This window comes from Neoarius graeffei, chromosome 7 (genome assembly GCF_027579695.1).
Source record: "Neoarius graeffei isolate fNeoGra1 chromosome 7, fNeoGra1.pri, whole genome shotgun sequence".
Taxonomy (NCBI): domain Eukaryota; kingdom Metazoa; phylum Chordata; class Actinopteri; order Siluriformes; family Ariidae; genus Neoarius; species Neoarius graeffei.
The window spans coordinates 96,209,849-96,227,533 of record NC_083575.1 but is presented as its reverse complement, the minus strand read 5'-3'; the positions used below and the strand labels follow the sequence as shown (position 1 = coordinate 96,227,533).

General features: G+C 43.5%; 1 protein-coding gene across 1 annotated transcript; it reads left to right on the top strand.

Moving 5' to 3' along the window:
* Positions 1-2,860: 2,860 nt before the first annotated feature.
* ing2 (inhibitor of growth family, member 2) lies at positions 2,861-7,757 on the top strand. The gene is made up of 2 exons (XM_060924896.1): positions 2,861-3,153; positions 6,006-7,757. The coding sequence occupies exons 1-2, from the start codon at positions 3,015-3,017 to the stop codon at positions 6,728-6,730; spliced, it is 864 nt and encodes a 287-aa protein (XP_060780879.1). The 5' UTR covers positions 2,861-3,014; the 3' UTR covers positions 6,731-7,757.
* The last annotated feature ends 9,928 nt before the right edge of the window (positions 7,758-17,685 follow it).

Below are 17,685 nucleotides of genomic sequence, written 5' to 3'. Positions count from 1 at the left end.
CCCGCACCAGAGCTCCTCTCCTAATGAAGCACCTTGCACAGTAAGGTAAGACAAATGATGTCATGCCCCCATCGTGTTGTCTCTCTGGACCTCCAGACCTGATGCCAAGTGGTGCACAAAAGTGCCACAGACCTGACGGGTATGGAAGTTGCCCCGCAGTGACAACTGACTTACCAAGTGATGCCATCCAATGGCCATTTGAGTGGCTCTTCCACATGCCATCTGGTGGTGTGCCATTGACCCTGTTGGGTTCATCTGCCACACTGCACCGAAAAGCACCCTGCTGCCAGTGCCTTATTAGTGATGTACTATTTAACCCATAGCTGGAACCCAGGCAGGTGCTACCACTCCGGGTCAGAGCGGACCTGGGAGCAATGGGGATTAAGGGGCATTTCCATTGTGGTCCAAAAGGAGTTACATGATCAACATGGGAATAAAAGTTAGAGCATACAATAACAATAAGTAAATGTTTAAATGAGAACTGAAGTCATTTTTAAACTTGCTTTATTTCTTAATTAACATGTTATTCAATTACGCTTTCAGTTTGAGTAACCTTATATCATGACTCGTATTTACTGTACAACTAATTGCAGTTAAATATTATACTTATCGGCCTATTCGGTTTTTAGCCGTGTTGAATTTAGTTTGTTTGGTCCACGGCAGGCGTCGCTTATCCGCGCGATCTTCACGAGACTTGTGCGAGATTTCGAAACGTGAAGAAGTGTCAGCCAGGTGTCAGTGCCGCCATTTTGAAAACTGTTTTCCAAACGAAATATTACACAAAAACAAGTTTAAATGACGATTACTGCCAACTTTTTTCAAACTTTCCTGACTGCTATCAAAACAAACAAAACTTCTGGCTTGATTACATCAGCATTCGAAAGAGGGCGCGCACGTCTTTTGACAATGTTAGCAGATGTTGGTCACTTTGATTTCTGCTGTACGTTTTACTTCCGTCCTACGATGTCTCGCACAGGTCTCAACGAATCTTGTTTACGACTATTGAAGAAGAAACCTTTATTTGTCACATGCACACTTCAAGCACAGTGAAATTCATCTTCTGCATTTTACCCATCTGAAGCAGTGAACACACGCACACACCCAGAGCAGTGGGCAACCATACTAGAGCACCCAGGGAGCAGCCAGGGGTTCAGTACCTTGCTCAAGGGCACCTCAGCCCAAGGCCACTCCACGTTAACCTAACTGCATGTCTTTGGGGGACACCGGATCACTGGAGCAGACACAGGGAGAATATGCAAACTCCGCACAGAAAGGCCCTCGCCATCTGGGTTCAAACCCAGAACCTTCTTGCTGTGAGGCGACAGCGCTAACCACTACACCACCGTGCTGCTCAATTGCTTTGACATATGGACTGATATATTACAGAGCATATTTCAAACTCATAACTTGCTATAGCAACGACAAAATAGTGATCAAACATGCAATCTGATATTTAATAAAATGAGAAATAGAATGTTGATAAGGTGGCACGGTGGTGTAGTGGTTAGCGCTGTTGCCTCACAGCAAGAAGGTCCGGGTTCGAGCCCCGTGGCCGGCGAGGGCCTTTCTGTGCGGAGTTTGCATGTTCTCCCCGTGTCCGTGTGGGTTTCCTCCGGGTGCTCCGGTTTCCCCCACAGTCCAAAGACATGCAGGTTAGGTTAACTGGTGACTCTAAATTGACCGTAGGTGTGAATGTGAGTGTGAATGGTTGTCTGTGTCTATTGCCGCTTTTCCACTACCAACGCGGCTGAGTCGGGCTGAGCCGTGCCGTGCTGAGTGGGGCTGTTGGAGTTGCATTTCGACTACAACCGCGCTGAACCGTGCTGGCTGGAAGTGGGTGGACACATTGGGTGGAGTTAGCGAAAGTGGGTGGACGTCACGTGACGTCGTTAGGTGGCGCAAACAGTGACATCAGTGACCTTTTAAGCGGTAGTCTCACGACCCGGATAGTAAACAATAAACATGGAGGACATGGAGTCGTTAGTGTTGCTGGTCTTGGTGTTGTGGCTTGTTGTCACCAACAACGCCAACAGATACTGGCAAGAGTGTATAGATGAGGCGAGGCGCATAAGGCTTCAGAAATTCTCGTAATAAGTAATTCTTCTTCTTCCGGGTTTACGGTGTTTACAGATCCCAGCGTGCTCGCGGGGCGTGTGTGGGCGTGTGAGGACACTCCTCCTCACCAATCAGTGCACAGGGGAGTGTCTCCTCACGCCCCTAGCCCCACTCGGCTCGGTTTGGCTCGCTTCAGCCCCACTCCAAAACCGTGCGAGTTTTGGGTGCTAAGCAGGGCTGAAGCGAGCTGAGTCGTGCTGCTCTGACGTAGTCGAAACGCGAGCCGTGTCGGGCTGAAGCGAGCTGAAAAAGGGTAGTGGAAAAGGGCCATAAGTGTCAGCCCTGTGATGACCTGGCGACTTGTCCAGGGTGTACCCCGCCTTTCGCCTGTAGTCAGCTGGGATAGGATCCAGCTCGCCTGCGACCCTGTAGAACAGGATAAAGCAGCTAGAGATGATGATAAAAAAAAAAATGGCCTTCAGTTCTGCTTTAATACAGAGTAAAAGCTGAAGACCTCTGAGAACAACAACTATGGAATAAAATTCTTTAGCCTGATTTGGAACACAATGCCAAAAGGTTTTAAAGTTGCCGTGTTTGATTCAAGATTTTAGCAGATTTATTTTCAAGAAATGTTCTTCGTTTGAATATTTTAATCAGGCGTTTGTCACAGCCGCCTCAACCGGGTCCTGAGGACGCAGAATGACACGCGCGCGGCTCCCCCTCCCCTCCCCTCCCCTCCCCGCACCAAACGCGGCAATTTTTTAAGATGGGCGGATCTTGCGCATGCGCGCTAGCCGCAGTTTTGTTTGAGGGGAGTTGTGGTAGTCAGAGAAGTGAATTTTGCCCGGAAAGGAAAGAAGCGAGAGAGAAGCAGCAGCTCGGAGAGAGCTTTAATCAAACTTCCGGGCGGTTTATTTTATACCGAGCCTCTCCTGGGTGCTTCATGCGGCGCTTGGACGATGTTAGGACATTACCCGAGCGCGGAGAAATCGCAGCTGGTGAGCTATGTGGAGGATTACCTGGAGTGTGTCGAGTCCCTTCCTCTGGACATTCAGAGAAATGTCTCACTCCTGAGGGAAATCGACACCAAATACCAAGGTTTGTGCTGTTAAACCGTCTCTGGGGCTTGTTTTAATCCTGAGCTTGTGTTTCTGGGTCTCCAGTTACCTCAGATTCAGGGGCTTATAACTATAAACACCCACACACAACACTCATCATCATCATCATCATCATCAGTCAGAATATATTAATCACATTTTCACTTTCATATGAATCTCTCTCTCTCTCTCTCTCTCTCTCTCTCTACCTGCCTTCAGCCATTTTGCTCATCACTCCTCCACCCTGTTCTCTTTTCTGCTTTCATTTCAATCTCAATGAAACTCTTTCTTTCTTTCTGTAAAATCCCTCAGATATCACTCCATTTTTGTGTCCCTTCACCTCCGTCTGTCCCTGCAGGCTGTTGGATATAAAGCCCAGGCGTCCAGGACTGTCATTTCGCCCTGAGATTCATTTCTGATCCCGATCCTGACAAATCAGATCCGTTCCATGTTTTTATCGTGCCCTAGCCATACACACACGCACACAGACACACCTGAGCAGGTAATGAAGTCTGTACTGTAAATGCGTTCCTGTACAGGTGCGCTGTCTCCTACACACTCTTCGTCATCGTGGTAGCGTCCGAGTTATCGTCTGGGATTTTACTCCAGTTAATTTTAACTCCATTACCATAGGGGTGTTCACACGGCAACTTTTACTCCGGTGTAGCACCGGGGCTGCCCCGGTAGAGCGTTCACACGGTACAAAGTTATACCGGTGTCGCCCCTGAAAGCTGCTTAAACCGGTGCAAATCTAACCCTGATCAGGAGGTGGTTTAAGAAATTTACTCCGGAGTAAATGCTAGTTTGCGGGGCAGCACCGATATAAAACAGGCCGTCTGAACGCTACAGGGGTAGACTCGCTACGCGTGAGGAGAGTTGATTACATACGGGCATTGCATAATTTGCATCCTGGTATTTTGCGCTTCCGAAATGGCAAATATCAACAACAACAGAACTGCGTGTCTTCATCCACGTTGTTTTCCCGGCGCTTGGTGATGCCATGACAACCGGGAAAAGGAAGTACATTTTCACGCATGCGCATATTTCATTTCCGCATTATTACTATCGTATAGCACGGTCGCAAAAACTGCCGTGTGAACGCAAGTGGGGCTGCACCGGTGCTAACACGCTTCTCTCTAGTAAGCAGGTTTGTGACGTGTGAACGCTCTACAAAATTTACACCGGTGTAAGATATATCGCAACAAAATACATCGGTGCAGCATCGCTGCGAATATGTGCCGTGTGAACACCCCTCATGACAACAAGTGATGGCGTTTTCGGATCACTGTGTATACTGTAGGACGACGTCACACGTTTTTCACACTCGAACACGCGTCGCTTCTGATTCAGTGACGAATCTAGTGATATCGTGGCATACAGCAATGCACTCATGCCCTCGTTGAAGTCGTGCGTCAAGAGTCAGGTGACTCCTGATTGGTTGGCGTCGATCCGGTTGTGCGCCTACCTGGAAACATAGTGGTTTTATAAAAGGTTTCGGAATAACGTTGTTCTGAATGCGTCTCGGATTTTAAGTGCTCGTACTCCTTCACCGCTTTCCGTTTTCTGTTTTAAACGCCAGACGGATGTTTCATCACGTGACTGTGTTTTGTTTTCACAGAGCATGTTTGAGTCACTTTACACTGATCAGTAATCGTGAAATATCTCCAGATCGTGGTAGTTTCTTTCCTGTCTTTACCGACGAGTAAATGGGCGCGGTGTCGGACTGATACCTGGTGTCCGACAGATCGGACGTTGTAATAATAGCCAGGTGTTTCTCTCAGTCTGATTGATAAAGTTTGAATAGTTAATGGATGATGTGTAGTTGAGACACGATGAGCAAACTGAACTTAAACGTGGTGTTTAACGGATTTTCTTTTTATTCCTGTATCTGGAAGCCGTATGTTATCTAAAATGAATTACCGGTGAGTGAGGGGTTTTGGCTGTTTCACAGTTTGGCTAAAAATCAATCGTACACTTTGTTAGACGCGTTTAACATCTTAAATGTTTAGTTTCGCTCTGGAGCTCTGAAGTAAAAGAATGAAATCTGTTTCATCCAAAATAATTATGCTCTAAACCTCTCTGTGTAACTCAGCGCAACGATCCAACCAAATTAAAATCATCCGAATATTCCGATTAATCCGAATTTAACTGATCTGAACATAAACACGTTCCAAACTAACAGCGACTTCACATGTGATTGTTTTAAACTCCTGTTATTGATCCAGACCATCGACTGTGGGGAAACAAGGCCAGTCTTTAAAAAGTGAAGCCTCCACAGCTCTAGCGCCCCTGCTGGCTGAACACAGCATCACGTTTAGTTTAGCTCCGCCCATCCCCGAGTGTTTCAGTAACAAAATAGCCGTTTTTCCGTGTCAGTTTCTCGTCTAAACCGTCTTTCCATCTCTAGATGGTTAGTTTCCTTTATGGTGATATCTGCATGTTGTTTATTTTCCCCCAGAAATTAGATTTTAAAATGTAGTTCTACTATATATCGTAAGAAGTCGTGGCTACACTTGGGAGTGAAGTGGATGGTGGAGGAGTTTTGGTTGTAGACCACGAGGTGATGGAGTCCAAACTAAAAGCATCTGAAGGCACTGATGGGTCCCGACTAAATTAGTCCTGAAATGATCTGAAAGTCAGAGTAATCTGATCTCATTGATTGGTTAGTGATGAAATGACCCGTGAGATTTGAGGTCAGGGTTATGGTTTATGGTTTTAGCTTCAAACACGTCTTTGGGTGAAAGGAAAGTGTGTAAGTTTTGATAAAAGTTTGACTTAAAGTCAGTCGTGGGATTTGAACTCTCACGTTTGGCCACACCTCTGAAAACATCTGTTTGTGTGTTTTTCTTTCAGAGATCTTAAAGGAGGTGGACGAGGTGTTTGAGAAGTATAAGAAGGAGGCGGACGGCGCTCAGAGGAAGCGTCTCCAGATGCAGCTGCAGCGCGCCCTCATCAGCAGCCAGGAGCTCGGCGACGAGAAGATCCACGTGGTCACGCAGATGATGGAGGTGGTGGAGAACCGCTCGCGCCAGATGGAGGCGCACTCGCCCTGCTTCTTGGACCCCAGCGAAGCCGAAAGACCGGCTGAAAAATCTCGACACGAGACGGGAAGCAGCGGCGCTGCAGCCAACGCTGTCGCAGAGCGCTCGTCGTCACGCAGGCCTCGCCGCCACCGCAACAGCGAGAGCCGCGACTCGTCTTACAGCGCTAACGGCGCCAACGGCGTCCTGGAGGATCCGAGCGACGAACCTGCGGCTCAGCCGCCCCGCGAGAAAAAGTCCAAATCGGCGAAGAAGAAGAAGCGCTCGAAAGCCAAGTCGGAACGCGAAGTGTCTCCCGCCGTGGAGTTCAACATCGACCCCAACGAGCCGACGTACTGCCTGTGTGAGCAGGTTTCCTACGGGGAGATGATCGGCTGCGATAACGAGCAGTGCCCCATCGAGTGGTTCCACTTCTCCTGCGTCAGACTCACCTACAAACCCAAGGGTAAGTGGTACTGCCCCAAGTGCCGAGGGGACAGCGAGAAGACCATGGACAAGAGCACAGAGAGGCCCAAGAAGGACCGCCGCTCCAGGTAGTGGCTCAGAAAGGAGTTGCCAGGACGAGACGGCGAGCCTGAGCCACGCACACGGAACGTTCCGGACCGTACACACTCCACAGATTCACACCTCACGCACTAAACACGAGAATGAGAACACGCCGTGACAGACACCATCATGGGTTTGATTTTAAATCGATTCCGTGTGCTGAGAGAATCGGAGTTGAACCGACTCGGTCCAGGAAAATCATCTCCACGTCCTGATTGGTCCGAGTTAAAATCCTCCGAGAGCAGTGAATAAATCCGCAGCTCCTCGTTACGAGCCGGCGTGGATCTGTGGAGCGAGACCAAAGAGTGACACTCCCTCGTCCACTCGCCCCGGATTAAACCCCGCCCATCCGCCATCGCTCACGTTTTTCAGTAGCGAATCAGCATCACTACACGTGTCCCACGATTCACTGCGGTGTGACGCCGTTTCCTTTTGTTAAACCACATCACTTCAGCACGAGCGTCTCTTCAGATTCACTTTATTCCTCTGAGCTTCACACTGGAGTGAGTTTCCAGTCTAGTGAATTTAACACACTTGTTATACGAAACCGTCATTCATTCATTCAAAAAAAAAAACCACTCCCAAAGCTGGTGAAGGAGTGTTACAGACGTGGGACGTGGACCAGGAAACGGAGTGCGAACTTCCTGCAAAAAGACTCGCAGTACTGCCATCAGTGTTTATAAGATCCTGAAAAGAAAACTTTCCAGACTATTTTTTTTTTTTCATTTTAGTGTCAGTTGTGTTGTGAAGATGATGATGATGATGATGATGAAGGGGGGGAGGAGAAAACAAAACCATGCACAGGATTCGACCTTCATCACGTCTGTGTTTTTCTTTTGATTTCACTTAAACACCAGAATGGAGAATTTCAAAACGTCTTCCAGTGTGAGAGAACGCTTCTGTGTTTGTGTTAGTTTCTGTTTGTTGAGTCTGGTGTAATTTTTTTTTTTTTGTTCTAGGTTTCAATTTTTTTTAAATATTAAGACTTTTGTGTATTTAAATAAACCTGTGCTCTACATCTCGGCTTGTTTGGTGTGTTATGGTTTGATAACTCTTTATACTCCGTTCTGAAATCTGCTCGCAGTGACTGATCCTGTCTGCTGACACGTTTCCATTCAAAGCAGGGATACGCCAGGCCACGCCCTCGGCTAATCTAAACAAACCCGACAGTGGCGTCGGTGAACACTGAGGAGTTTACTGAGACTTTCTCTCCGCTGTGGAGGATTTCTCACCAAAACCTTCTCGCCCACTTGAACCAGGAGGATGTCCTCGATGTCGAGACGGCGTGTGCTTTCGTGGTGTCCGTGTTTGTGTCGGCGTTGCTGATGGTGACTGAGAGACATCTGACTCGTCCACATGGGAGAAAAACATGATCTCGTCGTCTCTGATTGTGTATGAAGATGGATTTCTCCGTCAGCCTGAGGTCATGACATTCCAGCACTGGACAGCGCCGAGTCTGGAAATCGGTGCTTCGGGAAAAAAAAAAAATCACAAAGCCAATTCACCCAAACTCTGCCATCTTCCAGAGTAATAACCTCAAAATATTTGAGATTCAGTTGTTAAAGGGGAATAAACAGTGTTTAGAACACACACATTTTCTGCTCATTTTTAAAGTTGCTACTATTGCTGGGTTTCAGTCACATGACTTTTCTTTGTGGTTTTACAGGAAGTGAAATAGCTGGTGGTCCAAACGGCTGCCGTAGTGCAAACATCTAGCGATAACTTATCAGAGTACGCTCGTACTGTAGAAGCCGCTGCTGGCTTTAGATATATTCAGAAGATCGCTGTGTGCGATGGAATCGACCCCTACAGTCTGGGAAAGAAGGATTTGTCATACAATCTCGAAAACGACCCTTCAGTCGAGTTCCCCGACATCTCCAACTATCTGGTGTTGCAGACGTCCTTCTACACCGCAAAACAGATGAAAGTGTGGAAGAGTATGGAGGAGGCTTACAAAAGTTTTTTGTATGTGGCTGGGTAAAGGACCTCGGCATCAAGTCGCTGCCCAATGAATCCTGGATTGTTTTTGCCCGTGTAAGTATTTTTTTTTTTTTAAGCTTTTCGTTCATGTCTTTACAACGAAGCGTTGCGAGTTTAAGTGTAAACAAACAACAGTTCACTTGATTCTCGCTTGTGTTGGCTCTTATCTCTCAGCTAAATCATTCACACAGATCATCAGAAACCCCTTTAAAGACCTGGATCTGAGTTAAACAAGACGGAGAAGTGATCACGGCGCATTGTAACTGTACGGCTGGGGAAGAATTTTGTCACAGCCTTCATGCATATGGACTTTGTGAGGAGTAAATAAAGAAACAGCTGGGGACTTTAGCACTTCGTGACTAAAAAAGGTACCGTAAAATAACGACACATAGCACGAAAAGTATTTGGGAAACACTAAGGCCGGAGCTGAGAGGGAAATACAAACCTTTCACCAAGTGATCACTGCGAACTCCAGCACGCTTCGACTCGGCTCCCTTCCATTTCATTGAGAGGTTCGAAAGCCACCTTTCTCCACGTCTTTTTGTGAAATCCTGTGTTCGTTCACCCTTTTTTTATGAGTTCACGGGGAACCCTGAAGAAACTTTTATCAGTTTCATGGTTTGATCAATTCGAACAACCTAAAACAACACAAGCGTGAGGCATTTTTCATGCGAGCAACGCACCTTCTCCGTACAAACGCTTTGTCAACTGAGCTTTGGTCGACCACCAGCTAAAGTTTTGAATAACTAATGAGGCGGATGTGACGTCACGTGAAACCCAGCAATAGAGCAAAACACACCCCTGTGGGCGGGGCATATACATTCTCGAGAGTATTTAATTGGATGAACAGAAGACTATTAATATTAACCCTGGATGAGTTATTTTAAAAAAATCATAAAATTGATGAAATATAAAATTAAAATCAACAATGCTGTTTTTTTTCGAGATGCACTCGTGTGTTGATGTAACACAGAAAAATGAAAAGCTCTGAAACCGAGTTTGATTTGACGGTTCCTTTAGACGTACAGAGCTACAGATCTCCTTCAACTGTATTTAACTTTAAAGAAAAGAAAAAAATCATCACACAGTTCTGAGAAAAACTGAAATCTAGTGTTTTACTGATCGACATCATGATAACGAGACTGTTAGTGCTGAGATCTCACTGATGGAGTAATCAGAAAAGTTGTGTAAATTATCACACATTCGTCTCATCTCATCTCGTTATCTGTAGCCGCTTTATCCTGTCCTACAGGGTCGCAGGCAAGCTGGAGCCTATCCCAGCTGACTACGGGCGAAAGGCGGGGTTCACCCTGGACAAGTCGCCAGGTCATCACAGGGCTGACACATAGACACAGACAACCATTCACACTCACATTCACACCTACGCTCAATTTAGAGTCACCAGTTAACCTAACCTGCATGTCTTTGGACTGTGGGGGAAACCGGAGCACCCGGAGGAAACCCACGCGGACACGGGGAGAACATGCAAACTCCGCACAGAAAGGCCCTCGCCGGCCACGGGGCTCGAACCCGGACCTTCTTGCTGTGAGGCGACAGCGCTAACCACTACGCCACCGTGCCGCCCCTCACACATTCGTGATTTCAAAATTCTTTACAAATTGTTGAAAATAATTAAAAAAAAAAAAAAGCTCTTCTGGGTTCATGATACGTTTCCTCTGACTGTCAAAGAAACAGAAAATTTGCAAGTCTTTCATTTAAACAGACAGACAGAAAGCCCAGTGAGCTTGTGTTTGTCATGTGTACTATTTTGATTGGACAGTGTGTGATTAGATTACTCTGCCAGCTGTTAGCTCCTCCCCCTTCCAAAGCCATTTTGGATGAATAATGATGACGGAGTAAATAATCCTCTTTGTTTATGGTCGTTATCGTACGGTCTCACATGCACACACCGTTCCATGTTTTATGGACGTGTGTGAAAAATAGCATTCCAAATGCTGATCAAATCTAGGGGGTGTGTCAGATGATGTAATCACCTGTTCCAGCTGTTACTGATTGATGCATGAGTCTACAGTCTGGGAGAGAAAGAGTTGAGCCCCAGCCTCGCGTCTCCTTCTGTTTCGTCTGTGTGTTATCCTTACCGACTCCCCTTACGAAAACTAACCATGGTTTTACCATGGTTTATAGTTATTCATGGTTTTCATGGTTTTTTGGGTAACCATGAAAACTATGGTGCATTTTACCTCAATGTTTACTTACATTTTTAGGTTCTAAGTAAATGTTAATGTATCTGGGCTGTTAATCGAGATCCTTCTCTACAGCATTGACCGTTGGACGAAAGCATGGTAATACTACAGTTAGTGCATCCTTTTAAAAACCATACTATCCCTTTTTAAACTAATTTCGTAGTTACTATGACCTATTACACGTACAACTATGATGCTACCACAGCTACTGCAGTACTATGGATAAACCACAGTAATACTATGGTTGGTTCATAGTACTTAGAATCACCATGAAATACCATAGTACATCCATGGTTACTACCATGGATGAACCACAGTAATGCTATGGTTGGTTCATAGTACTTAGAATCACCATGAAATACCATGGTAGAATCATGGTTACTACATAAAAACCATGGTAAAACCATAGTAAACCATGGTAGATTTTCGTAAGGGTCGCATCAACGCAAATCCGAAACAGTCCACTTTATCATTTTTAACAGTAAATAATCTGATGCAGGTGCTGAACATGAAACCTTACACTGATCACTGATGGGTACATTTATTACTTTATCTTAAGAAGACAGGAGTTTGGCCCTGCGAGCACATTTCCACATGAACCATGAGCCGTGATGGAGGGAAGCAGCCTGCAGGGGGCGGTAATGAGTCAGAGTTTACTGCTCACTCAAAATAAAGGTTTCACATTCAGGATGATCGTAAAATAAAAAAGTTATCGCTATTATTTTATAAAACGCTGCAACATTTTCATAAAAACCCCACACTGTCAGTGTGATGTGTGTCTCCTGTTCATTTAACACAGCTGCTGAAGTCTGGATCGTGATTGGTCAGAAGGGGTTGATTAATTCTCTGTAACAGCAGCTCTGACAGTGGTGGTGGTAGTAGTAGGTTTATATTAATGCACTTATTCTAAAACCTTATCCATAGTTTCCATGGTAACAGCTTGTTCACGGCGACTTGTACGTCGGACGCTGCACTAATAATCAGCAGATCTTAAATATCAGAATCAGAACCAGAAAAAGTTTTATTGCCAAGTAATTGTTGCAACTACAAGGAATTTGGCCTGGAGTTAAGGTGCGAAATAAATAAATAAATACTAAATAAAGACAGTTTATTCTAATAAAGGAGCTACATAACAATGGTCTATTCTAAGATATTAAGAAATAAGAACTAAATAAACAAGATAAAAATAAGATAAAATAAATAAACAACTGTGCAGCTGTGCGAATCAGGTAAACGATAAGATAAACAATTGTGCGATAACGCAGAGTTCACGTTGCCACTAATGAGCACGTGTACTTTTTATCCATTTATAGTTACGCGTAAAGTCCATTATAAACGATAAAATCCAAACACTCGGTGAAAACGTGAATTTAATTGTATTTAATCTAAATCTTAAAGGAACCTTAAATTTAATTGTGTATTTGAGTAACTTTACTGAACTTTTTTAATTTGTTAAATTTAAAAAGTGTTCAATTTTAACACTCGTAACTTTAAGACCCTTTATTGTTGTTCTTAAAAGTAGTCGTGACTTTTATTTAAAAGTATGTTAAAATGTTAAGTTTAGTAACTTTAAGTGACGTCTTAAATGTTCTTTTTAACAGCATTTCATTCTCTTTATCTTTAAAACATCATGGAAAGTCACAAAGCGATACGATAAGAATTCTTAAAGTTATTAGTAAATACACTGAAATTTAGCATTTTGTAAACTTTTAGGATACTTTAAGAACATCTTAAAGCTGTTTAATATTCGTCTAATGATAATAAAATAAAACGTTATGAATGTCCAGACCTTTGCTGAGCCACAGGAAGGCACTTTTCAGTGTGAAATCACAAACATTCTCCTTACAAAGTTCTGAATTTCTGCTGTAAGTCCATCCATCCATTATCTCTAGCCGCTTTATCCTGTTCTACAGGGTCGCAGGCGAGCTGGAGCCTATTCCAGCTGACTACGGGCGAAAGGCGGGGTTCACCCTGGACAAGTCGCCAGGTCATCACAGGGCTGACACATAGACACAGACAACCATTCACACTCACATTCACACCTACGCTCAATTTAGAGTCACCAGTTAACCTAACCTGCATGTCTTTGGACTGTGGGGGAAACCGGAGCACCCGGAGGAAACCCACGCGGACACGGGGAGAACATGCAAACTCCACACAGAAAGGCCCTCGCCGGCCCCGGGGCTCGAACCCGGACCTTCTTGCTGTGAGGCGACAGCGCTAACCACTACACCACCGTGCCGTCCCAGCTGTAAGTCACTTTAAATAAAGAAATATATTTATTTGAAGCCCTGAAATATAAAATAAATATCAATGTGACATAAACAAAGTGATCATGAATAAACACCGGTTCTTTATTGAAAGATGATTTTGTTTCGTGGAATAGTGTTTAACTCCATGATGAAGTGTTCAGTGTAAACAGTTTTACAGCTCAGTGCCGATGCTGCAGGTTTTCTGGTTTTCTCTGAGGTGATGATTTAGTTCTCAGAGTGTTTCATGTGACAGGAGCACAGTTTCACTGTTTCAGCATTTCACCGTTTCATGGTTTCACTGTTTCACCATTTCATGGTTTCAGGGTCACTCAGAGGATCTGTAATAAACAAAGTGTTGTTTTCACACCACTAATGATCTTTATCTCACAGTCCACTGATCACACTTCTGTCCAAAACACACTGATGTTATTAAAGTCCTCCTTAAACGATCACATTCCCATAAACAGGAAGTGGCTTCCAGTGCACTTCCCTTTTCACCAGTCTTTCAGGTGAAAGATCAAAGATACAAGATACAACCCCGATTCCAAAAAAGTTGGGACAAAGTACAAATTGTAAATAAAAATGGAATGCAATAATTTACAAATCTCAAAAACTGATATTGTATTCACAATAGAACATAGACAACATATCAAATGTCGAAAGTGAGACATTTTGAAATTTCATGCCAAATATTGGCTCATTTGAAATTTCATGACAGCAACACATCTCAAAAAAGTTGGGACAGGGGCAATAAGAGGCTGGAAAAGTTAAAGGTACAAAAAAGGAACAGCTGGAGGTCAATTGGCAATAGGTCATTAACATGACTGGGTATAAAAAGAGCATCTTGGAGTGGCAGCGGCTCTCAGAAGTAAAGATGGGAAGAGGATCACCAATCCCCCTAATTCTGCACCGACAAATAGTGGAGCAATATCAGAAAGGAGTTCGACAGTGGGGCGGCACGGTGGTGTAGTGGTTAGCGCTGTCGCCTCACAGCAAGAAGGTCCTGGGTTCGAGCCCCGGGGCCGGCGAGGGCCTTTCTGTGTGGAGTTTGCATGTTCTCCCCGTGTCCGCGTGGGTTTCCTCCGGGTGCTCCGGTTTCCCCCACAGTCCAAAGACATGCAGGTTAGGTTAACTGGTGACTCTAAATTGAGCGTAGGTGTGAATGTGAGTGTGAATGGTTGTCTGTGTCTATGTGTCAGCCCTGTGATGACCTGGCGACTTGTCCAGGGTGTACCCCGCCTTTCGCCCGTAGTCAGCTGGGATAGGCTCCAGCTTGCCTGCGACCCTGTAGAAGGATAAAGCGGCTACAGATAATGAGATGAGAATGAGATGAGACGTCAGCAGTATCTGGCAACATCAGTTCAGTCCCATGCGGATTCGCAAGTGCTGTGGTGTATTGTAAGAGATCGGCTTACATTTCGATTTCATTCATTACATACGGTTTCTACCAGCTTTTTTAGTTTGTATATATTTTCATTGTAAATAAAGTGTAAATATAGTGTTGTCAAGTTTGCTATCTTAGTTCCAGGAATTTTGTTTATTTGAGTGACTGAACTTGAACTTGAGGGGGCTAGTCAGCTAGCAAGAAAGCTGCGCACGGAGGCCAAGCATTGCTGATTTAATTTTGGCGAAGCCATTTGCCAGTCTTCCTTTTGAGGAAAAAATTAAAATTAAACAGCAGGGTAGACCAACGCCTCAAACTGACTTGGTGAAAAAGGTAGGGAATAATACTCGTTCCTTTCAGCTCTCCTGGTACGAGAAAGTGAATTGGCTAACAGCAAGTGACCCACATCAACAACAGTAAATAGGCTACTTTAGTAATATGTCATGGATGGACCAAAAATATAGAATCTATTTAAAATGTTTATGCTGAGTATATTATATTGGAATATATGTATATGAATTAAACACCGCTACAATTTGGAAAACATTTTTAAACAAAAACACAGCCGAGGTCAATTTTTAAACAACATGCCACAATTTTAAAATATAAAATGTTAAAATATACCCCCCCCAAACTAACACCACCATCATGTATATTGGACAGTAGGCTAATGGGCCAAAAGAACCTGTTATTTCACAGTTTGTGACCCTGCCAACAATCAGCCAGATCAGAGGCAAGAGTATGGGCAAAATTGATGTGTTTTTTCTTTTAAAATCTGGAAATATCGTAACCGACCAGCCTCCCCTGTTTGAAAGACTACCAGCCGCCACTGGTGTGTGGCATGGGCAGCTTACACATCTGGAAAGACACCATCGATGCTGAAAGGTATATCCAGGTTCTAGAGCAACATATGCTCCCATCCAGATGACGTCTCTTTCAGGGAAGACCTTGCATTTTCCAACATGACAATGCCAAACCACATACTGCATCAATTACAGCATCATGGCTGCGTAGAAGAAGGGTCCGGGTACTGAACTGGCCAGCCTGCAGTCCAGATCTTTCACCCATAGAAAACATTTGGCGCATCATAAAACGGAAGATACGACAAAAAAGACCTAAGACAGTTGAGCAACTAGAATCCTACATTAGACAAGAATGGGTTAACATTCCTCTCCCTAAACTTGAGCAACTTGTCTCCTCAGTCCCCAGACGTTTACAGACTGTTGTAAAGAGAAAAGGGGATGTCTCACAGTGGGAAACATGGCCTTGTCCCAACTTTTTTGAGATGTGTTGTTGCCATGAAATTTAAAATCACCTAATTTTTCTCTTTAAATGATACATTTTCTCAGTTTAAACATTTGATATGCCATCTATGTTCTATTCTGAATAAAATATGAAATTTTGAAACTTCCACATCATTGCATTCCGTTTTTATTTACAATTTGTACTTTGTCCCAACTTTTTTGGAATCGGGGTTGTATAATAAATGATAAACCGTTTATTCTGATTTTATTTTTAATCATGGCTGATGACACAGGATTCTTAATAATAAAAATAATATACTGTTAAAGAATTATACAGTTTAAAGGGAAAGATTTAACACAACAAGAAAAGTGCTGGAGATTTTCCTTCAGCCAAAAGTTCAGTAAAGTGAAAGCAGGTTTGTAATGTTTCTGATCTTACTGTATGTTCCTGATCTCTCTCTCTCTCTCTCTCTCTCTGTCTCACACACACACACACACACACACACACACACACACACACACACACACACACATCCTGACCAATCAGAGCGGAGCGTTCAGCTGCTCTGTGGAATAAATATAACATTCATTATAAATATATGGCAATCACTACAAGTCATGAAAATGATATAAATATAATTTATTGTATTTTACAAAACAATTTTGGTGTTTTTAATTTTTTTTAAAAGACTAGAAATAAATAAAATCAACATTATTCTAATTTGCTGTTTAATCATAGAGATATCAGTGAGAAATTGTGGTTTAATTTTGATTTGTTTATCTGTGGAGCATTTCATATTTCATACTGTATAATCCCAGCAAACACAAAAACATTTATATAACGTTGTATAAACGTTTGGCTAATGTTTCAGAAACGTTACAAAATAACGTTTATAAAACGAAAATTTGTGGACAATTTTTTCGTTTTATAAACATTTGAAAAAACGTTATATAAACGTTTGAAAAACATTCTAGAAACCATCATACAACATTCTGGAAACGTTTCAGAAACGTTTTTTAAAACATTGTATAAACGTTTCTTAAAACCATTTAAAAACAATAGTAAAACGCTTCTTTAATGTTTTAGAAATGTTATTAGAAACATGTTAATACCTCATCTCATCTCATCATCTCTAGCCGCTTTATCCTGTCCTACAGGGTTGCAGGCAAGCTGGAGCCTATCCCAGCTGACTACGGGTGAAAGGCGGGGTACACCCTGGACAAGTCGCCAGGTCATCACAGGGCTGACACATAGACACAGACAACCATTCACACTCACATTCACACCTACGCTCAATTTAGAGTCACCAGTTAACCTAACCTGCATGTCTTTGGACTGTGGGGGAAACCGGAGCACCCGGAGGAAACCCACGCGGACACGGGGAGAACATGCAAACTCAGCACAGAAAGGCCCTCGCCGGCCCCGGGGCTCCAACCCGGACCTTCTTGCTGTGAGGCGACAGCGCTAACCACTACACCACCGTGCCGCCCATGTTAATACCTGTTAAACTTATGATATAACAACACATTTTTGTTATTGCACTTAAGTTTATTTCATTCCTCTTTGCAAGTTCAACAAAACCAATTTGAGAGCAGAGTTTTTTTACATAGACAATATTCACATTTACATATAAAGCCATCATGAACAGCAAAAATGATAAACATACTAGTATTAAAAATTTATCTAAATTTATTAAAGAAGCCTTGCTACTAAGAACCAAAACATTAAAGTTAACGTAATCATAGCAAATGTGCAAAATCAGTTAAAAGTTGAAATAAAAAAGCAAATTAAATCAAATAAGTTGTTTGGCCAAAGCTGCGAGCCTTCGATGAAGGAGATTTTCTAAGATAACTTCTAAGTGGACCCGGCCTTCTCGATCTT